Raw genomic sequence first — 22,795 nt, 5'->3', positions numbered from 1 at the left:
GTGTTTTATTAATAAAAGACTGAAATACTGTGAAAGTATTAGTTAAATCAAAAGATATCACTAGATATTCAAATAATCTCAGTACAGTTCTAAAGACAGTCTTTCATTCATCTTCAGATCATATTCACAGCTATGTATACACATTGATTATATTCAGTTATATGAATATGACAGCTCTCATAAGACAGTTAATCACATTCTCAATCAGAGATAGAGAATAGTGATTCTTTATTATCTTGAAGTTCAGATTACAGTAGTCTACACACAATCTGAGATCTTTATTCTTCTTCTTTATAAATATCACAGAGACTTCTGTAAAGATCTGTGAAGATCAGATAAAGTCATTCTTCAGATTCTTCTTCATATAGACTTACAAGATTTCTGTCTTATAATGAGAGAGCTTATGAATTAATTCTCAGAAGAGTTTCTATTCTTCTATTAAATCTATTATCAGATTCTTCTCACAGTGAGAAGAAAGCTCAGCTGTCTTTGCTGAGCTGAATATCTCTATGAGATCTCAGTATTTCTCTGATATTTGAAGCTCAGTTTTCATGATCACAAAGTTCTCAGACATTTACAAAGTTATTATATAAATGAGTTTATCTTCTCTAACTAACTCTACAGCATTAACTGATTCTATCTCTGTGAGTAAGTCTGTCAATACTGATTGAAAGTATAAACCTGACTCATGAACAGCTATGTGCAGATTATGTCTTTAAAGTTATACAAGTCTCAAGTACATGTCATCTGTGATATCTATGATAATCACAGTTTCTGTAAATCTTCTTCAGATTTCAGAGAGATCTTGCAATTCAAAGATGATTCTTATAAGTTTCTCAGTTCTCAGATCTGAGTTCTCATGTTCTGCTTATTTCAAGAGCAGATTCTCAGTTTTCATCACTCAGCTCATTTACTCTGCAAGCTTTAGAGACACTACAGTGATCTGAGATTCTGAGTTCATTAATACTTCTCATGCTTGCAGAGCAGTAGTACTGCAGTACAGTCTCTCTTCATAAGTATGCATTTTCATTGAGAGAGTAATATATTCAGATATCAGCTTTAAGACTCTTAAGATGACTGTTACTGACTCTGTTCATAACTTCTCAAATTTCTATTTTAATTTATTCAGACAGTTTGTATGAAGATATTCTGATTTATAACAGATAAAGCAGAGACTCTTTTTCTTAGTCTCTCTATTATATACTCTATTTATAGAAGCTTATGAAGCTCTCTCTCTCTGCTCAGTAGTCAGATACAAATCTCTCTATATCTTATCATCTTTTCTCAGTAAATCTGTTCTCTGTTATTCTAGCTCTTACAGAGCTAGTCAGTGATCTACTCTTTATAAATCTGTGACTCTTACAGTAATCTGTAAGTGATGAATAAGAGTTATCAGTTTCTTCAGAGTCAAGAACTTAGAGTCTTACTTAATAAGCTTGTTCTACATATCTTTATTAAGTCTCTTTATAAATATCATCATTCAGGTCTTATTTCAGAGCTCTGTTTTCACAGATCTTAATTTATATCATAATTTTATAAAGTGCTGTAAGTAGTCTTCATCAGATTTCTTATCTCTTTTTCTAATATTAATAATTACAGCTCAGATATTCTCTGTTCAGTATACAAAGTTTCTTAACTTATTCTCTAGATAGGTCTTGAGAACAGATCAGCAGAATCTCTTATAATCATTCTTTAAATAGTTCAGTCAGTTCTTGGCTTTAGTGTAGTAGAGGTCTGTTATTATGTAGATAACAGCTTCTTCATCTTTCATATCACACAGCTGAGCTTGTAAGTCAATTTTAAATACAAACTTGCAAAAGCTTTTATAGATTATGATTCAGTAAGTGATCTTAAGTGATTATAACTTGAGAAAGTTTCTTTTCAGTTTGTAAGTATCTCTGAAGATCATGTCTAGAGACTCAGTTTGAGAGTGTTTGCAGACAGTAAGTATTTCTTATAGAAAAATAGCTTGATTCTGCAGAAGATGCTCAAGAATGTTCTTCACTAAGATTGATTTATTCATGAATTTGAAGAATTTCTCTATCACAGATATAGAGAATAATGTTCTGTGAGTAATTAATAAGTTCTCTAAGACTTCTTTTATAAAGATTATTCATAGTTCAGATGACTGCTTCTGAGTGTCTGCAGTAGAGTTCACAGAAGTTGAAGTATATAAGTTTCTAGTTCTTTCAGTTATAACAGACAGTTGCTGACTGACAGAGCTTGAAATGTAAGAATAAGTGCTTACAGATGATTATTCAGATGTTTGCAGCTTGATGTAATATATACTATTAACTACTAGAAGTATTCACAGTAGAAAGATAAAATATAGAAGTTAAATATATAATAGCATTCAAGCTGAGTTGTGAATAGTATTTGTGAACTTCAGTCTATATAGTTGTGTGTAGCCAAGGGCCGCTAATCCTATTGATTACATGAGAGATAGGAATAGAGGTAAAGAATCCGCGAGAAGCAGGATTTCTTACAATAATTCAGTGTGTAAGATGAGTATGTGATCTGTATATTCTTAAGATTCAATTATATCAGATCTTCTATATTATATTACTCAGTGAGATCTCAGTGAACATTGATTCAGTTCTCTTAATCTTGTTTAGTACTTGTCATAAAGGCTTCTGCTCAGTCACAGATATTTTAAAGCTTCATTACTATGTTATCAGTAATCTGAATCAGACTGCAGAGATTCAGTGTGAACTGTGTAGTCTCTAGAAGATTCAACACTTTCATAGAATAATCATGTGTAAGAAAGAATAGGCTTACATCTGTTGAGACAGCATCTCAATCATTGATAGTGACCTCTGCATATAGAAGAAGATCATGTCAATCATCTTATAAGTAATTACAGAACTTATAAAGATAATTCTTTACAGTCTGAAGTGTTCATTCTGATGCATTATCAGTCTCAGAGTGATAGACAGTTAACAAACAGTGTATAATCTTAAGAACTTGACAGATTCTTGCTCAGAGAGTGCTCATGAATTGACAGCTCTAATCTGATACTATAGGTCTCAGCAATTCATGCATCTGATAGAATGAGCTCTGTAGAAAGACTTCAGCAACTTGTTCAGTATCTGTCTTATTACAAGATTCTAGTATTACATCTTTACTTAATCAGTTCACAATGACCAGGACATTTCTACAATTCTTGCTCTCAGAGAGATCAACTGTGAAGTCAATTATCATATCTTATCAGATTCTATTAGAGATATCAAGTAGTTTCAGCAGGCCTTTTCTACAATTCTTTCATAAAGTGATAGAGAAATAACAGTTATAGTTTCAGATAAAGTATCTGATACTGTTTAATATCTCAGATCAGTAGAACTCTCAGAAGATCATTCTATACAGTTATTCACAGCCTGAATAATCAGTTATATGCAAATCATACATCTCTTGCATTATTCAGATGCATAAGGGTTCAGAGTGAGAGACTCAGCATTATTCACAGAATTGTAGAATATTATTGTCATTGATTAAACATTCTGAGATATCAGTTCTTATACATAGTTCTGAGAGAAATCAGAGTACTTCTTGATATACTACTGCAGTGAGAGTCTGAAGGAGTTCATCAGCCTGAACTGCTGTATATCACAGTTCATTCAGTGTAGAGAAAGTGAAGATATCAATATCATTGTCAGTTCAGAGAGAGAGTGTTCTAATCAGAGAAGTGTATATAGTGTCATGAGTTGTTCTATCTTGATTAATTAATATCTTTAGATCTAAGAGCTGATACTATTAATTCATTCAGTGTGTGTCTGTCACATCAGACAGCATATCTTGTTCTCATTGCAAGAGAGTGTCTGTCATTGAGTTCTGGCTGCCGGGGTGATAGTGTATTGTAAAATGAAAGTAGCTTAGAAATTCAGATTATTGCATCTGTCATTCAGTGAGTTTATAAGTGATTGTGAAGTGTTTGAGGTTCTTATAATCTGTGATTATCTCAAATTCAGAGACACTTCAGAGTTTGAAGTCTCATTCTTCTAGACAGTGTACAATTGCAAGAAGTTTCTTATCATAGATCTCATAATTGCATTTAACAGAACTCAGTTTCTTAGATATGAAGATATATAATTGTAGAACATCTTTATCATTATATTACAATATCACTTCTTCTGTCATGTAGTCAGAGAAATCAGCTTTAACAACTGTTTTGTGATCAGAGTTAAATATCATTAGCAGAGAGGCATTGATGAACATCTTCTTCATCTGTATGAATGCAGCTTCAGTGTCTGCTGATCACTGAAATACTGAGTTCTTCTTGATAAGTTCTGTAAGTAATCTTATGATATCTGAGAAGTTTGTATAAATCACTGATAGAAGTTAGTAAATCTGATGAAGCTTTATACATCTTTCACAGTATACAGAGCTTTTCATTCAAGAATGACAGAGACTTTCTCAGAATTCATTCAAATTCTCTTGCTAGCTTCTATAATAAAACTCAGATATTTAATACTCTTGACTTCAAAATCACACTTGTCAATATCTATCAGTAGTTCTCCTTCTTGTAGCTATTGTAATATCTTCTATAAATATTCTTGATATTCTTTCCTGAACTCATCAGTGAAGATGAGAATGTTATCAAGATATACAGATGCAAATTTATCAAGGAAATCTCAGAGTGCTCAGTTGATATACTTCTGAAATGTACTGAGAATGTTAGCTAGTCTGAAAAGGGTAACTACTCATTCAAAGAGGTTATATCATGTTCAGAATACTGTAAGTCACTCATCTTCTTCAGTGATGTGAATCTTATGAAATATGATGATAATATCTAGTTTTGTAAATCATTGAGCTTGTTCAATACAAGCTAGGATTTTATTGATAAGAGATAGTGAATAGCAGTTTTTCTTTGTTATTCTGTTCAGTTCTTGATAGTTCACATAGAATCAAAGTTCTTCACCTGATTTCTTTGCAAAGAGAATAGAGGCTGCAGTGAAAGAAATACTAACATGTATGAATTCTTTATTCAATAGATCATTGAGTATCTTTTGAAGAAAAAGAAGTTCATCTCAGAACAAGTTGTAAAGAGAGTCTTATAATGATTCAGAATTCTTATCATTCTTCTTCTCTAACTTGATACTGTGATTCACTTCAGAATCTTGTAAGAGAAGTATATTCATAGTATTATCTTATCAGAAGACATCTAGATATTCATGATATTATTGAGAGAGTTTTGTACAAGAATCTGTTATTGTAACACAGAATAACTTTTCTAGAGCCTTTTTAATATTGATCAGACTGATGAAATAGATTGTCACATAGTTCTACTGTCAGCAACTTCTTTTTCAGAGCATTTCATACATGTTGACAGAGATCTGTGTCAGATTCACGATCTTGTGAATGTCATCTTTGTGAATCCTATCATTGTTAGAGAATATCAAGCTTCTGTTTCAAGTATTTAACAAGATGCCTTGTTCAGATAGCCAGGCAAGTTCTAACATAAGATTGTAATCAAGATTATCAACTTCATATATGTAGACATCTTCATGTTAATATCCTCTCACATCTATGATCAACTTCACCATGTAACAGATACAAATGTCTTTTGAGTGATCAAATTCTGAAAGGAATCAGAGTTTTGATAAGAGAATGCACTGAAGGTTGTAATGTCTTACAACTGAAGATTTAATCATTGTATAATAACATAGACCGCTGTCTATCATGACTAGACTGGCCGGCAGGACTATGAATTTCACATTTGATCCCATTTGATCTGATCTCATATATTTCTTGACATGAGTCCCATCAGAACTAAGCATCAAAAAAATCTGAAAATGAACCATTTGTGAGAGAAATGATGTGAAAAATAACCAGATTTAATGCAAGAACAGTGAAATGAGAGTAATTTCTCAGAATAAACTGTGAAAAATAATCATTCTTTCAAAATCAGAATGAGACTGAGACTGAAGATCAAATTCAGTCTCATTCAGTTCATTCAGTAATTGCTTATATAATCAGAATTTGATAACAATTATTGATAACACTCATGAAATAACTAGATACATTCTTGTACAAGTTTATTCTTCACTTTCTCATGAAAACTATACTTCTCTGATATACTGTGATCAGAGATATTAAACTATCTGATAAGTCTATGTTTTATAATCATGAGTTTCTTGATTATTTCTTCTTATAATTAATCTCAGTGATAGTGATAAATATCTCAGCTTGAGTTGAACTTTCACTTCATTCTCACCTCTGTCAATGAAATTACTAGAATATTATATATTATCAGTGTAACAGTTGAATATATACTCTTAATAATTTTTTATAACTTTAGAATTGATTTAATGTATAAATTTGTTGAATTATCTTGAAGATAGCAGTTAAATTCAGTTTTATAAGTATATAGTTTTATCTGATTTTCAGTTGTAATTAATGTATATAAGTTCTGTTTCAAAGTTAGTATTATAATTATATGTAATATGAAGTATTATCAAAGATTATTACTTACTAGAGAATTGTATTTCACTATCTTCACATCTCTAATTAATATCTGCTTATTCAAATCTCTGATAGTTCGCATTCTAGTAGTCTTAGACTAATTTAATATTTAAGTCTTATTTCTTCTCTGTTCAATCTTGAGAAGTGTAGATATTAACTGAATGAGAGAAATCTAATAGAGCTGCTATAGTATAGTACTCTGTAAAAGATTTTTCAGTTTTACTGTAGTAATATACTAGTTTATTTCTTATAGTAATAATAGTCTGTGCTATAGCATTATCTCAGACTGAATTTCTTTTTAAGTAATTCAACTACTTCTTAAGATAAGTAAATAAACTATTATATACTCATCAGACTGACTGCAGTATTGATGTACAAGTGATTGAGACTGTCTTCATTATCTTATAAAACTGAAACAGTAAATTAATCACATATTTTAACTGAGTTTACTTCATATCAGAAAGTTTCAATATCTGAATCTTTTCTTAATTAGAGTATTACACTCAATGATCAATCATCTGATATAATCAAAGAGTCTGAACAGTTATTTTATATATTGAACTTTACTGTGTTCTAACATTCTGTATCATATTCAGTGATATGACTGATTTGTTTATTTAATAAATATTATGAAATTATTATTATTATTTAGAAGAGATACAAAGCATATTAGCAATGTTTCAAATCTGTGATATTTAAATTATTAGTTAATCTATTCAAAATTAACAGTAGTGTTATTAAAAAGTGTTATCAAAAAGCAATATTAAAAAGTGTTATCAAAAAATATTATCTTTTATAAAATGAATGTAAAAGTTACTTGAGTAATCACTTTCATCTCATTCTCATTTCAAGAATCAATTATCTTATTATTCATCATCTCAATGTTAAGATTCTTTATCAGTGTTTATATCACAAATTGAATCTTATAAGCAATACAGAGAATATGATCTTGTTTATTATTTCAGAAATGCAAAGTCAATTTTTACTCTAAGCTCTTCATCATAGTGTAGTTATTCACAGCATTATCAGTTATAATTATAAGAAGACTGAGACTAATATCTCAATAGTCATTTTTAATCACTGTTATTAATATCTCTGTTATATAATCCTCAGTATGACTACTAATCAATGATTTAAATTCAATTAATATCTCTTAATAAGTTCAGTTCTCATTAATATGATAACATATAACTCTCATAAATGTAAGATAGTTTGTACTAGTTCATGTATTCACTGTGAGAGACACTCTTTAATAATTCTTCAACTCTGATTCTAGATATTATATATTAACTTTGTAGTGTGTCTTGAGATTGAACTGAAGATATAATCAATATGAAATACAAAGATTTGAATTAAGCATTTGAAAAAGTGTTCAGAATTCGGGGTTTTCAATTGATCAAAGAGAAAGACTCAGAAATATATATGTGAAGTAATTATTCATAGAAGTTATTAGATAAGAGTTGTGAAATCAGAGTACTGATACATGATCATTTTCACATGATTTTCTTCAAATTAGAAAGTTAGTGTTACTAAAAATCATTATCTGATGAAGTAACTTATCAGCTCAGTAGTAATTTTCTGATTATTTTTCTTTTATTAACTGTATTCTGATGACTTCAGATGTCAGAAAATTTCATCAGAGTTATAATAAGTTCATGATGAATGTTTTTGAATAAAGTTGCAGTGATTACAGCAGAGAGATAACTCTTCAGTAATCTGCAATGCAATCTGTTAATAATTATTTCATAGTTCATCTCAATATTTGTGTTGAGTTTTTCATAAATTTCATGACCTGGAATCAGATGTGAAGAATGAAGTAATTATTCATCATAATTGAAAGTAGACTGACCGTGTGACCGTGTCTGAAACCAGAATCAAACTTTACAGTTATCATGTTGTCTAAAAGTATTACTTCTGATCATGATTTGTGTTCATCACATTAATCTCAAATCACATTATTTCAAATATTAAAGGTTTCAGATTTACTTTTCAAATGAAAAACTAGTCTCAGATAAAGAATATGTTTGAATTCTTAGTCACATTTTCATTCTGATTTCATTATTAAGAATGGCATCAAATGAGATTATAAAATCATTTCTCACTTACATAATATCATAACATAGTACTCATTTATTAAAAATTTAACAGAGAGTGTTATCAAATATTATTACTTTTCTGAACACAGATCATAATTCATATAATTTTAATTATAAAAAAATATAATATATAAAAAAAAAAACAAAAAAACAAAAAATAAAATAAAAACAAAAAGAAAATCACAACAAAAAAAAAAAAGAGAAAGAGAAAGAAAAAAAAAAGCAAAGAAAAAGAAAAAATCAAAAAATAAAAACAAAAAAAATCAAGATTGCAGAGTCACAGCACTTTTAAAATACTCACTTCTCAGAGTCTTCACAATATTTATCATCAACTGTGTATTTCTCACAGTGAGAGTAACACAGCTGCAATGAGTCATTGTCTTAACATCATCTAATAAATAATCAGTATATATCTGTATAAATGTGAATAATTAGAAAACATACACTTAAAAAGTGTGGCCAGGGTGAACTCTGCTATCACTTGAATGATATCAAGAACAGAATGCTGAAATTGATGATTTCTCTCATTAATTTCATGAATAAGGCATGTAAAGATGATCTTGAGAAATATAAGATTCTCTAACTTCTGATAATAACAGATCTCACAGAGAGACTCTATTTTCATAATATCAGAGACTGAGTGTTATTAAAAAGCATTACTTTCATACAATGTATATATACTTACTGCAGTGATTCACTCTCTGTGCATGTAACTGAGAGTTGCAGCTTTTTCACACTGTATGACTCTCTCTGAGATACTGCTGTTGATTTGCAACTCACACAGTCTCTCAGTTCAGCATGCACTGCATGTATGCAGCTCTGCATACTGAGACTGTGTTGATCATTATAATCTGATATGATACTCACTTTTCACAGACCATGTTTTGTTTGATTGAGAGAAGAAGAGAGGGAATGCAACTACTGTTTTATTTAAGAAGAGAATGAATAATTGAATCTGTAGAAGATAATTTGATTTCTTCTACATTTGAAATTTGATTAATCTATACTCTTCAATTTAAGAGTTTCTGAGAGTGTTTTAATAGTTTTCATATCAGCTTGAAATTAGTGATTGATTGAAGAAGAGAAAAGAGAGAAGAAAGAAATGAGAATAACTTATCTTTATAATATGAAAACAGAGAATTGCTGCAATCATTTATTCTAGTAACAAAGATCTGTTTCCTGCATGTATCTCTGATATAGATTATATAATAACTGCATACAAAGAATATCAACAGTGTATGCATTGAATGAAGATAATGTTACTATACAACACTGTAGCTGTTTTTATACATCTCTAAAAGCTGTTAATATTTTCTTTAAGTCTCTCTATATTTAATAAGTCAGTAATATATTTTAATGCACTTCTTCTTTCATCATCATTATTATCATCATCATCATTATTATCATCATTATTATCATTATTACTATTATCACTATCATCATCATTATCATTATCATTATTATTATTATATTATTTCTAGCTGTCTCTTCTGCCTTCACCTCTCTTCAATGATCACTGAAATTAATTATGTCATTTCTCTTCAAATATTCTGCAGTTCTGTGAATCATCAAGGCATGTAAGCACTGTCACAGATTGAAGAGAGAGAAGAAGAAGACATTTAAGTAAGAGAAGACAGATTGTAAGACATATTATAATATCTTAAAGAGACTCTGTAAGAGAGTAGAATAATAACAATTTTAAGTAACACTTCTGATAGATTTAGACTGAACTAAGTATAGAAATAATACAGATGACATCATCTGTGAGAGATTGAAAAAGAAGACAGTGAAGAGTCTTATACAGTAGTAATAAGATCAGAAGAAGTTCTGAGAATGATTTGAGATCAAGATAAAGAGAGAAAGAGAGAAGAAGAGTGATACTGTAAATAAGCAGTGATAGAAGAAGATTGAGAGAGTATTAAAGAAGAAGATAAAAAAGTTAAAACTGATAAGTTTTTTATTTATTAAGAGATAATGATTTTTAATAATACTTCTGTTCTCTAATTGATTAGCAGAAGCTGATAGAGAAGAAGAGGATTGAGACCTTGTTCAGATCTCAAATGCACTTCATAATTCAGAATATTGAGAAGACAGCCCTGCTCTCTCAGTATATCAATCTGCTTATCACTGAGATGAAACCCAAGATAGCAGATTAGAAAATATGGGATTTTGAGGTACAGATTGACCTGACTGAGAAAGAGTAGCAGAAACTCTTCTCTGAGAAGACAGTAGAGAAAGATTTTGAGATAATTATCATCTCAGATAAGGAGAAGAAGAAGAAGAATAAGAATAAGAAGTGAATTATAAAGAAGAATAAGAAGAATAAGAAAGAGAAGAAAGATGATAAGTAGAAAAAGTTTTTTCCTTTTTATACTAGTTAGTTGTAAGTTCATAATTATTAATAATTAAAATTAATTTTGAGTTTTCAAAAATTATTGTATAAGTTGTAATAAATGTCAGAAATAATATATATTTATATATTTAATAATCATGATTTACAAATCACTATAATGTATAAGTATCAACATTTTTTCAACATGAATATTTATAATATTAATATATTTTGAATAATATCATCTGAAAATGTAATTTAGTAATACTCTCTTTCACAATATTAATATATTTCAAGAAATATGACAGAGATTAATAAAAAGATTGTTTATTTACTTTTATACATTAATGATATTCAATCTGAGTTAGTACTAAAATTATACCTAAGCTAAGAAAGAAGATTATTTTCTCTTATAATAATTCTTCTTATATATATCAGTGATCAGTTATTATCTTTATTAAAAATAAATTATTATCTTTCTTAAATCTTTATTATATCTTCTGAATTCACTTCTTTCACTTCTTTCACTTCTATTGAACATTCACAAACTCTTTAAGAAATCACTGTGAATTATAAAGTCTATATTGTTTACAATTTAATACAGAATGCTCTCTTTCAATCATAGTAAATGATTACTTCATTCTTCATATCTAATTTCAGGTCATGAAATTTATGAAAAACTCAACACAAATATCAAGATGAACTATGAAATAATTATTAATAGATTACATTGTAGATTACTGAAGAGTTATCTCTCTACTATAATCACTATAACAAATACGAATACTTCAGTATAACTCAAAAAACATCCGCTTTACCACAAACTCGCTCGATTTTTTGAATAAGAACCCGCCGATAGATCCATCGAAAAGCCCTCAATCATACAAGCATTTTGACCCCATCGCCGACCGCATACCTCATGTGGTGGTGAAGTTATTCAGTCAAACATGAACCAGATGTTGTTCAAAACTCCTGTGTGAGATTATCCCCCATTCTCCTCTATCACATCACAATCCCGGGCCAAATTGCCATACAAATTGTAAGATGAAGAGACCTAGTCATATGCATCAATCTTCTCAATTTTGGAAGATCTCTGATCTGTAATTGTGAAGATATCTGAGAAGTGATCTCTGTGAAAACCCTGTTCATCTTTGATGTTTCAAAACATCAACATCAAGTCTCACCCTCATATCATCCTTCTCAATCTGGCTCATCCCCAGCAGAAAAATACAAAAAGATATCTTGATAATAATATCAAGTATATAATTAACAGACACTTCTGAAGTGTAATCTTCATGATCTGTCTTCAGTGTATCTAGACATCAACACTCAGTCTCACTCTCATACTACTCATCTCAATCTGGCTCATTCTCAGCAGAATAATACAAAAAGATATCTCAGCAACAGTATTCAATATATAATCAGCAGACAATGAGTCAACAGAACAAGTCAACAGTATATTAATAACTATAAATTCAGTATATCTCAAGATCTGACTGAGTCTTTGATCTCTGCATAGTGAGATATATTAAATCTAGTTTTAATATCTCAATATTTAATAGATTCTGCAAGAGATTGAGAACAGCAATACTAGATTTCTATTGAATTTGAGAATTAACTCTATATTGATATAATCATTAACAAAGTCTTCTATTTTAAGAGATAAATAACCAGTTTCTCTACATCCTGCTGACAATATTTATATTATTATATAGAAACAGACTTATATTCTCTATAATATCAAGACTCTGAAGAGAGAAAGTCTTGATAGAGAGTATATAGTAGTGCATATCTTAGCAAATTCTATCTCATTCTTCTGCAGCAGTTAATGCAAAAAAAGATCTTAAAAATAGTTTTTTACTTCTCTTAAAAAAGTAAGATGTTTTTCTCTGAGTTTTATATAATATTCTTACAAAGAATTAAAAACAGAGCTATTTTCTATCATAATTTGATATTCTTTTAAGTAAGAATTACTTTTTCAGTGACTGAAGAGCTTTTATTAATACTTAATTCTTTTTTACACTCTTTATTAACTGATTTGAGTTGCACACTTGTTGTGTGAGAAGAATTGAATAATTTAGAATAAAATTGAATAATTTTAATCAATTTTTCTGTAAAAAATTGATTTATTTTTTGTCAGTTTTTCTCTCAAAAACTGTTATATTATCTGATTTAATATCAATTGATATCATACTTTTCCTCACTGTATTTCAAGAAAGAGTTTGTAAAGATTTTATTGATTTATCTCAAAAATTAATTTTAGTTTATTAGATTCTCTTCAAAAATCTAACCTAGTTACTGAACTAGTGTGAAAAAAATCAGGTGTTTTATATATAAAAGTCTTTTATTCTTCTTTTGAAATAGTCTAATCAACTTTTCAATTGAAAATAGACTTAGAAACCTCTTAATTGAAACAGTCTGATCAACTTTTTAAAAGAGTTCAATACATATCTCAATTGAAACAGTCTGATCAACTTTTCATTGAGTGAGAATAATGAGTTTAAAAATACACTCAGTTAATGTGGAAAAAGATGCTTTCTCAAATGGCATTTCTGAGATTGAAATTCTGAAGAGAAGAAAGAAAGAAGAAATAGAGAAACAACAAGTTCTTGAAATACAGAAACTTGAAAAAGTAAGCAAGATTCTTGAAAAGCAGTATCTGAGTGAGATGAATGAAGAAGTTCTGTTAATTCTTTATACTCAGGCTAGACAACAACAGAAGATGATCAAGTTCAAACTTGAAATTTCAAACACAGTTCAAAAAACATTGAAAATTCCTAGTACAATCACTGACTTCTTATCTTATTCTTCTTTCTCTTTTTCTAGTTCTTCTTCTTCTTTGAATCAGAAGAAAACATATGCTCAAGCAGCTGAATCTACTGTCTCTAAATCTGCTATCTCAAAATCTGCTCAAAATCCTGAGAAAACTGAGATGAATAATGCTCATACTTTTATTCATAGAAAAGTGAAGAAAAAAATACAAAAGAAGAAAAACCTTTAAATCTTCAGAAATAAAAAACTTATTCTCAAAGTCTCAAATCAGAACATCTTACAAAGAAACAAGCTAAACTCAAATCTCATTTTCAGAATCAGAAATGAAATTAATCAGCAGTTCTTTTCTCAGTTAATGACTGATATTGAAGTTTAAAAATCAGTTATAGCTTCAATTGAGCTATTCTTCTTTGAAAACTCTATCATTCTGACTACAATGCCTGAATTCAGTGCAGAATTTCTTATTCAGAATGAGAATCTCTGAAAATCAGCAGTAAAATCTTTGTTAAACACAATAATTCTATCTGAAAGAGATGAAAAGTGAGATAAATTTATTCTTCATAATATTTCAGTTGAAATTTTTGACTATGAAGAAGAAATGCTACTTCTCAAAAATGAATTAGAAGAATATAACTCTATTCAACTGAGAAAAGAGACTGTATAACTAAATTCAATTGAGTTTAGATAAAGTAGAAGAAATGCCTCTGTTCTAGTATATACAAAGATACTTGAACAGTTAAAGATCTCTGAAGTAAGAGTAGCAGATTTGAAAATGAGAGTTCATAAATACAAAGACTCAAGAATGAATCTCAAAGCTCAAATACAGTGTTTAAACTGTCAAAAATATGAATACTTTACAATCTTCTGTTTCAGAGACTCAAAATGTGTATTCTATGTCAGAGATCACAAAACTAGTGAGTATAAATGTGAAACATGCTTAAAAGAAGATGAAATATATCAATACACTCTACTTAAATACTCTAATTCCAAAGAAAAACATGCATCTAGCTCAAAAGAATGTATATTTACTTCAAGAACTCAAAAGAACTGAAGAAAAGATGAAGCTCAAAGCAAATCTAGAACTGAAGAGAATAGTTAAGTCAGTAAACTCACAACTGCAAGCTTCAAAAGAAGAAACTCTCAACTATCTAAATCTTCAAACTTTAATTCTTCAGCTAAATATAAATAGAACTTGAATTCTCAAACTTCTGTTAAGATTAGAGAATTGAGAAATAACTCTGATAATAAACTAGATATAATATAAGAAGTTAAGATTTCTACTTTTCAGAATAGTTATAATCTACTATCTGATGATAGTGATTAGATTCTACTCTACTCTCTTTTAGTATAAATATACAATAAAAACAATAAAAAATGTTTAAAAACTCTTTAAAAATCACATTTATTTAAAATAATGTGAATAGAAACTCAAATTGCATTTATTCTTATCTTCAAATTATATTTAAATAAAAAGTTGATTTTATACTGCTTCAGGAGCTGAATTTTGATGCTAAGCAAAAATATGTCATTTCTTATTCAAGCTACTACTGCTTTATATCTCAAAAGTCTGAGATAAAGTCAAGAGTAGTGATCTATGAAAGAAAGAGATCAAGATATCAATTTAATCTAAGATTTAATATCATGTCTGACCCTGATATTCTGATGAGTGATATTATAGATAAAGAGAATAAGTTTGATACTATACAGCTCATAAATATCTATAATGAAAAGTTATTGAAGAAAAATAATAATATCTGAACAATTAATAGAGAGTTTCTGAACATAACTTTGTCAAGAAACTCTATAATTATAGAAGATTTCAATGCACATCATCTCTGATGAAATTCAGAATGTAAAAGATCAGTAAGAGCTGATAATCTGATGAAATGAATCTTTAAATATTTAATAGATTTAGTTAACAAGTCTGATCAACAAACATTCTTTAGAAAAGATATGAAACAGAAATCTATTATAGATCTAATCTTCATATCACAAAATCTAATAAAAAAAAGACTTGTAAACTGATTTATTGATTCAAATGAGACATCAGAATCAGATCATGAGATTATTCAATTTGATATTGAACTGAGTGAGAAATAAGTAAGTGAAAATCCTCTTCTCTCTAATCAGTTTAACTTTGAAAAGACTGACTAAAAGACAGTTGAAGAAAGCATAAAACTGTTAAAATCTGAAAGACAGAGTGAGCTATATTGAAATCCTGATCAAGACATCTCAAATGAAATGCTTGAGATTAGAGTGAAGCTCATTACATCTATTATTCTATTAAGTGTTAAAGACAATATTTCAAAGAGAAAGTCTTCTGAGTATTCAAAATCTTAATGAAATGAGAATATCACATCTAAAAGAAAACAATTGACTACTGCTAGAAGAGATTGAAAGAATGATATAATTTCTGATAAAGAGTTCAAAGCTGTCAGAAATAAATATTTTTCAGATATTAAAAGAGCTAAAACAGACTGCTGAAATAAGTTTCTTGAAGAAGTATAAGAAAAAGAAGTTTTTAAAGCTTTTAACTATACTAAAACAAGAAGTGTAGCAAAACTTTCAATCTTAGAATATGAGTTTCAGAATGAATTATATACAGCAAACTCTTTTGAGAAAAAATGTCAAGCTTTTATAAGAACTCTCTTTCAAAACTCATCAGATTCAGATTCAGAGAAAGAGAATATATCACTTCTCAACTATATTAATGAAAATGACTGAGAATGATCTGATCTTACTCAAGATGAATTAGAGTCAGCTATCTTCTCAAGTTCAGTTAAAACTGCTGCAGAGCCTGATTCAATTAATCACTTGATTATTCAAAATACATACTTCTACTTAAAGAATAAATATTTTGAGCTCTTTTTCAATCTCTTGAAAAATGAATATTATTCTGAATGCTGGAGAGAAGTCACTGAAGTGATTCTTATAAAATCTAATAGAAAAACTTCAATTCTCAAGTTATATAGAGTAATATCTCTATTAAAGTGTTTAGAAAAGGTTTTAGAAAAGATAATAGCTACTCAACTATTTTTTATAAGCTCTATCAGTAATTCTCTGTTATTCAGTGAATAAAGAAGAGATAGAAAACAGTGTTCTGAAATTGACACTGTTCTCTCAGTTATTCATGATATTCAGATAGCAAAGCATGAAGATCTGATCTCAACTGCAGTTTTTATTGATATAAAAGAAGCATTTGATCATGTTTCAAAGTCAAAGTTAATTCAGACTTTGAAGATGTTAAAACTATCACTTTCTCTAATAAAATGAGTTAACTGTTTTATGTCTAAAAGAATTATACAACTTCTCTTTGATGGAATGAAATAAGACAAGATTGAGATAAAAATAGAAGTATCACAAGAATCTTCAATCTCACTTATTTTATTTGCAATATACACTGCATATCTATTCAAAAATAGAAATATAAGAATAGTGCAATCTTCAAGTTATGTGAATGATATTGATCTAGTCTACAGCTCAAAAACTATCAAAGAGAATTTGAAAGTAATTAAAGAAGCTGTAAAGAAAATCTTTGTTAGAGCAGATATCAATCAAATTCAATTTAATATGAATAAAACTGAGTTAATTCATTTCTTTTCTAGATTCAATGAGAAAGAACTATCTCTAACTCTTTTAAATAGAGAGATTAAACCCAGTGTTAATATTAAATAATTAGAAGTATAATTAAACTTCAAGTTGAATTTTAAATATCACATTCAACAAAGAACTGTCAAGACAGAAAGACTATTAAATAACATAATCAGACTATTAAATACAGAGAGAGATCTATTCTTCCAGACTATGAGACAGTTATATATAGCCTGTATTATATCAGTAGCTGATTATAAAGTTTAAGTTTGATGAAATAATCAAGAGAATTTCACTGAACTCTTTCAAAGTCTGTAAAACAGATTCTTGAGAAGAATTCTGAAAGCATTCAAATCATCTTCTATTAAAGTAATGAAAATTGAAGCTTCAATTCCTTCTTCTGCTATTAGCTTTAAAAAGGCCTGTATGAACTACACTCTGAGAGTTATAAAGATGAGCTTAAATCATATAATCAGAGAAAGAGTCTCTTCTTCACTTTTATCAATTAACTCTGGAAATGAACTGAATTGAAATAGATTTCTTGATTGAAATGAAAATAATTCTTCAAAGAAAATGTCTTCTCAACTGTACAGACTATACTCTCTGATTAAAAATCAATTTTCTTCTTTAAATGTTGAAGTTATCTCTCTGAAGAGAAAAGCTTGAATCTCTTATAGACTTATAAATAAGTGAACTATCTAAAGAGAAAGAATATGAACAGCATTTGAAGAGAATTTTTACAATCAATATAAAAGAAATATAAAAGAATCTATTCTGATTTATTCAGATGACTCAAAAAATGAGAATTTGAATAGATTAGATGCAGACATTGCTTATACTGAAGATAATATCAATTTTATCTCAGATTTCTGAAATTTAGGCTGTGAATCTGAAGTCTTTCATGCTGAACTATTTACAATAGTGAACACTTTCAAACTCATTAAAATAAAATCTTATAAAAGAGAAAATAGTTTGAAAGAGATATAAATATTCTCTGATAATCAAGCTGCTTTAAAAAGACTTAGAAATAGTCAGATTTATAATGATTAAATGAATCTTGAACTGATCTTAAACTCTGTTTTGAAAATTCAAAAAAGAAGAATATTAAAGCTGATAATTCATCTGCACTGAGTTCCTGCTTATATGAATATTCATAGTGATGAATTGGCTGATTCAGCTGTAAAAGAGAATGCAGAATTAAGTAGATCTATTTAAAAAATTGTATCCTGGTCTTTTATAAAGAGAAAAATAAAAGAATCTTGTTTAGACAAGTGAAATGAAAGCTGACAGAAACAAAAGAGTATACATTATTCCAGATTTGAAATAAAACCCAAGTGGAAATCTTGTTCAATTAAATGTAAAAAGAAAATATTCTCATCTATAATACAGCTGAAACTAGGATATGGCTATTTTAAATCTTATATACAAAGATTTGATGATAGATTTGACTCAATAGAATGCTCATTCTGCAATACAAATGAGAATCCTGAGTATATTGTAATGCACTGTGTATTATCCAATAGTCTCAGAGTCAGATTGAAAGAGAAGTATGATTTAAATCAATTAAATATGAGATTCTTATTCTCAGCTGAGACAGGAATTAAACCCTAATATAATTTCAACCACTCCCTCGCCAGCTACAAGAAAATGGCTAAATTCAGAAATATCTGAATATGAAGAGGAGGAAATCAATCAGATATAGTCTGTTAAAACAGCTATATACTATCTTTTAATAATTTGTTTTGTTACAGTCTCTCTTTACTTATCTTTTTCTTTCAATTCCTTTCTATCTATCTATTTAATGTGTCTATCTTTAAGACTGTGTTCTCTTTTCCTTTGTCATGATATTGTCAAATGATTTCAAAGTATCAGAAGATGTTTAAAACACTGCAATTTGTAAACAGTTTTTGTATTCTGAGCTGGAATTTTCTGATTTTGCATATCTGAAATTGATGAATGTATAATAGTTAACTTTACAGATATAGGAAAAACTCTGAGAACTAAAAGTTCTCAGGTAGATGTCATAGTCTCTGACTGCATACATCTATAATTGAAGAATAATAATAATAATAATAATAATCACTATAACTTTATTCAGAAACATTCATCATGAATTAATCATAACTCTGATGAAATTTTCTGACATCTGAAGTCATCAGAATGCAGACAATAAAAGAAAAATAATCACAAAATTACTACTGAGCTGATAAGATACTCTATCAGATAATGATTTTTAATAATACTAACTTTCTAATTTGAAGAAAATTATGTGAAAACAATCATACATCAGTACTCTGATTTCACAACTCTCATCTAATAACTTCTGTGAATAATTACTTTATATATGTATATTTCTGAATCTTTCTCTTCAATCAATTGAAAACTTTGAATTCTGAACACTTCTTCAAATGCTTAATTCAAATCTTCATATTTTATATCAATCATGTCTGCAGTTCAATCTTGAGACACACTATAAAGTTAATATACAATATCTACAATCAGAGTTGAAGAATCATTGAAGAGTGTCTCTCATAGTGAATGTATAAACTAGTACAAATAATCTTGCATTTATAAGAGTTATATATTATTACATTGATGAGAACTGAACTTATCAAGAGACATTAATTGAATTTGAATCATTGATTAGTAGTCATACTGCGAATTATATAACAGAGATATTAATGACAGTGATTAAAAATAACTATTGAGATATTAGTCTCAGTCTTCTTACAATTATAACTGATAATACTGTGAATAACTACACTATGATAAAGAGCTTAAAGTAAAAATTGACTTTGCATTTCTGAAATAATAAACAAGATTATATTCTCTGCATTGCTCATGTGATTCAACTTGTAATGTAAACACTGATAAAGAATCTTAATATCAAGATAATGAATAATGAGATGACTGATTCTTGAAATGAGAATGAGATGAAAGTGATTACTCAAGTAACTTTTGCATTCACTTTGTAAAAGATAATGTTTTTTAATAACACTTTTTAATATTACTTTTTGATAACACTTTTTGATAATACTACTGTTAATTTTGAATAGATTGACTAATAATTTAAATATCACAGATTTGAAACATTGTTAATGTGATTTATATCTCTTCTAAATAATAACAACAATTTCATGATATTTAATAAATGAATAAATCAGTCACATCACTGAATATGATACAGAATGTTAGAATATAATAAAGTTCAATATATAAGATAACTGTTCACACTCTTTGATTGCATTAGATAATTAATCATTAAGTACAATACTCTGATTAGAAAAAGATTCAGACATTGAAACTTTCTGATATGAAGTAAACTTAGTTGAAATATATGATTGATTTACTGTTTCAGTTTTATAAGATAACAAAGACAGTCTCAATCACTTGTACATCAATGCTGTAGTCAGTCAGATAAGTGTATAACAGTTTATTTACTCATCTTGAGAAGTAGTTGAATCACTTAAAAAGAAATTCAGTCTGAAATAATGCTATAGCACAGGCTATTATTACTGTAAGAGATAAACAGGCATATTATTACAGTAAAACTGAACAATCTTTTACAGAGTACTATACTATAGCAGCTCTACTAGATCTTTTCTGTTAAGTTAATATCTACACTTCTCAAGATTGAACAGAGAAGAAATGAGACTTATATATTAAATTAGCCTGAGACTACTACAATACTAACTATCAGAGATTTGAATGAGCAGATGTTACAGATATGAAGACAGTGAAATACAATTCTCTAGTAAGTAATGATCTTTGATAACACTTCATATCACAAAGAACTATAATACTAACTTTGAAACAGAACTTGTATATATTAATTGCAACTGAAAATCAGGCAAAACTATATACTTGTAAAACTGAATTTGACTGCTATCTTCAAGATAATCTGATGAATTTACATACTAAATCAATTCTAGAGTTATAGAAAATTGTTGAGAGTATATATTCAACTATTACACTAATGATGTATAATATTCTAATAATTTCATTGACAGAGATGAAAATGAAGTGAAAGTTCAACTCAAGCTGAGATATTTATCACTATTATCAGAGACAATTACAAGAAGAAACAATCAAGAAACTCATGATTATAAAACATGAAATTATCAGACAGTTTAATACCTCTGATCACAATATATCAGAGAAGTGTAGTTTTCATGAGAAAGTGAAGAATAAACTTGCACAAGAATGTATTTAGTTGTTTCATGAGTATTATCAATAATTGTTATCAAATTCTGATTATACAAGCAATCACTGAATGAACTGAATGAGACTGAATTTGATCTTCAGTCTCAGTTTCATTCTGATTTTGAAAGAATGATCATCTTTCACAGTTTATTCTGAGAAATTACTTCTATTTCACTGTTCTTGCATTAAATCTGATCATTTTTCACATCATTTCTCTCAGAAATGATTCATTTTCAGATTTTTTTGATGCTTGGTCCTGGTGAGACTCACGCTAAAAAATGTATAAGACCAGATCAAATGAGATCAAATGTGAAATTCATGATCCCGCCGGCCAGTCTAATTGAAAGAGAGTATTCTGTGTTGAATTGTAAATAACATAGACATTGTGATTCACAGTGATTTCTTAAAGAGTGTATAAATCTTCAATAGAAGTAAAAGAAGTAAAAGAAGTGAATTCAGAAGATATGATAAGAATTTAAGAAAGATAATAATTTATTTTTAATAAAGATAATAACTGATCACTGATGTATATAAGAAGAATTATTATAAGAGAAAATAATCTTCTTTCTTAGCTTAGTTATAATTTTAGTACTAACTCAGATTAAATATTATTAATATATAAAAGTAATTAAATAATCTTGATTAATCTCTATCATATTTCTTGAAATATATTAATATTGTGAAAGAGAGAGTATTATCAAATTGTGTTATCAGATAATATCATTAAAAATATATTAATATTATAAATATCAATGTTGAAAAAATATTGATACTTATACATTATAGTGATTTATGAATCATGATAATTAAATATATATATATATATTATTTGTAACATTGATTACAACTTGTACAATAATTTTTGAAAACTCAAATTAATTTCAATTATTAATAATTATGAACTTACAACTAACTAATATAAAAAGAAAAAAACTGTTTCTACTCATTATCTTTCTTCTCTTTCTCATTCTTCTTATAATTCTTTATAATTCACTTCTTATTTCTATTCTTCTTCTTCTTCTTCTTATCTGAGATGATAATCATCTTAAAATCTCTCTTTACTATCTTCTCAGAAAAGAGTTCTCACTGCTCTCTCTCAGTCAAATTACTCTGTATCTCAAAATCTCACATTTTCTGATCTGCTGTCTCAGGTTTCATCTCAGTAGTAAGCAGATTGACATTCTCAGAGATCAGAACTATCTTCTCAATATTCTGAATTATAAAACACATTTAAGATCTGAACAAGATCTCAATTCTCTTCTTCTCTGTCAGCTTCTACTAATTAATTAGAGAATAGAAGTATTATCAAAAATTATTATCTCTCAATAAATAAAAAACTTAC

At 28.2% G+C, this 22,795-nt stretch overlaps 2 protein-coding genes across 2 annotated transcripts; one reads left to right on the top strand and one right to left on the bottom strand.

The window, feature by feature from the left end:
* Nucleotides 1-8,836: 8,836 nt before the first annotated feature.
* Nucleotides 8,837-9,387, bottom strand: BDBG_16408 (uncharacterized protein; the record flags this gene model as incomplete). The annotated part of the gene is made up of 3 exons (XM_031724368.1): nt 8,837-8,946; nt 9,000-9,170; nt 9,254-9,387. Coding segments are annotated over 3 exons (415 nt in total), but the record flags the coding sequence as incomplete, so codon positions are not given.
* A 5,098-nt stretch (nt 9,388-14,485) lies between these two features.
* On the top strand, nt 14,486-14,678 carry BDBG_16407 (uncharacterized protein; the record flags this gene model as incomplete). Its single annotated transcript, XM_031724367.1, has 1 exon — nt 14,486-14,678. A coding segment is annotated over one exon (192 nt), but the record flags the coding sequence as incomplete, so codon positions are not given.
* Between the last annotated feature and the right edge of the window lie 8,117 nt (nt 14,679-22,795).

Source organism: Blastomyces gilchristii (assembly GCF_000003855.2).
Source record: "Blastomyces gilchristii SLH14081 genomic scaffold supercont1.2, whole genome shotgun sequence".
NCBI classification, from domain to species: Eukaryota; Fungi; Ascomycota; class Eurotiomycetes; order Onygenales; family Ajellomycetaceae; genus Blastomyces; species Blastomyces gilchristii.
Note: the sequence above shows the minus strand (reverse complement) of the source record. Positions and strands in the feature narration are given on the sequence as shown.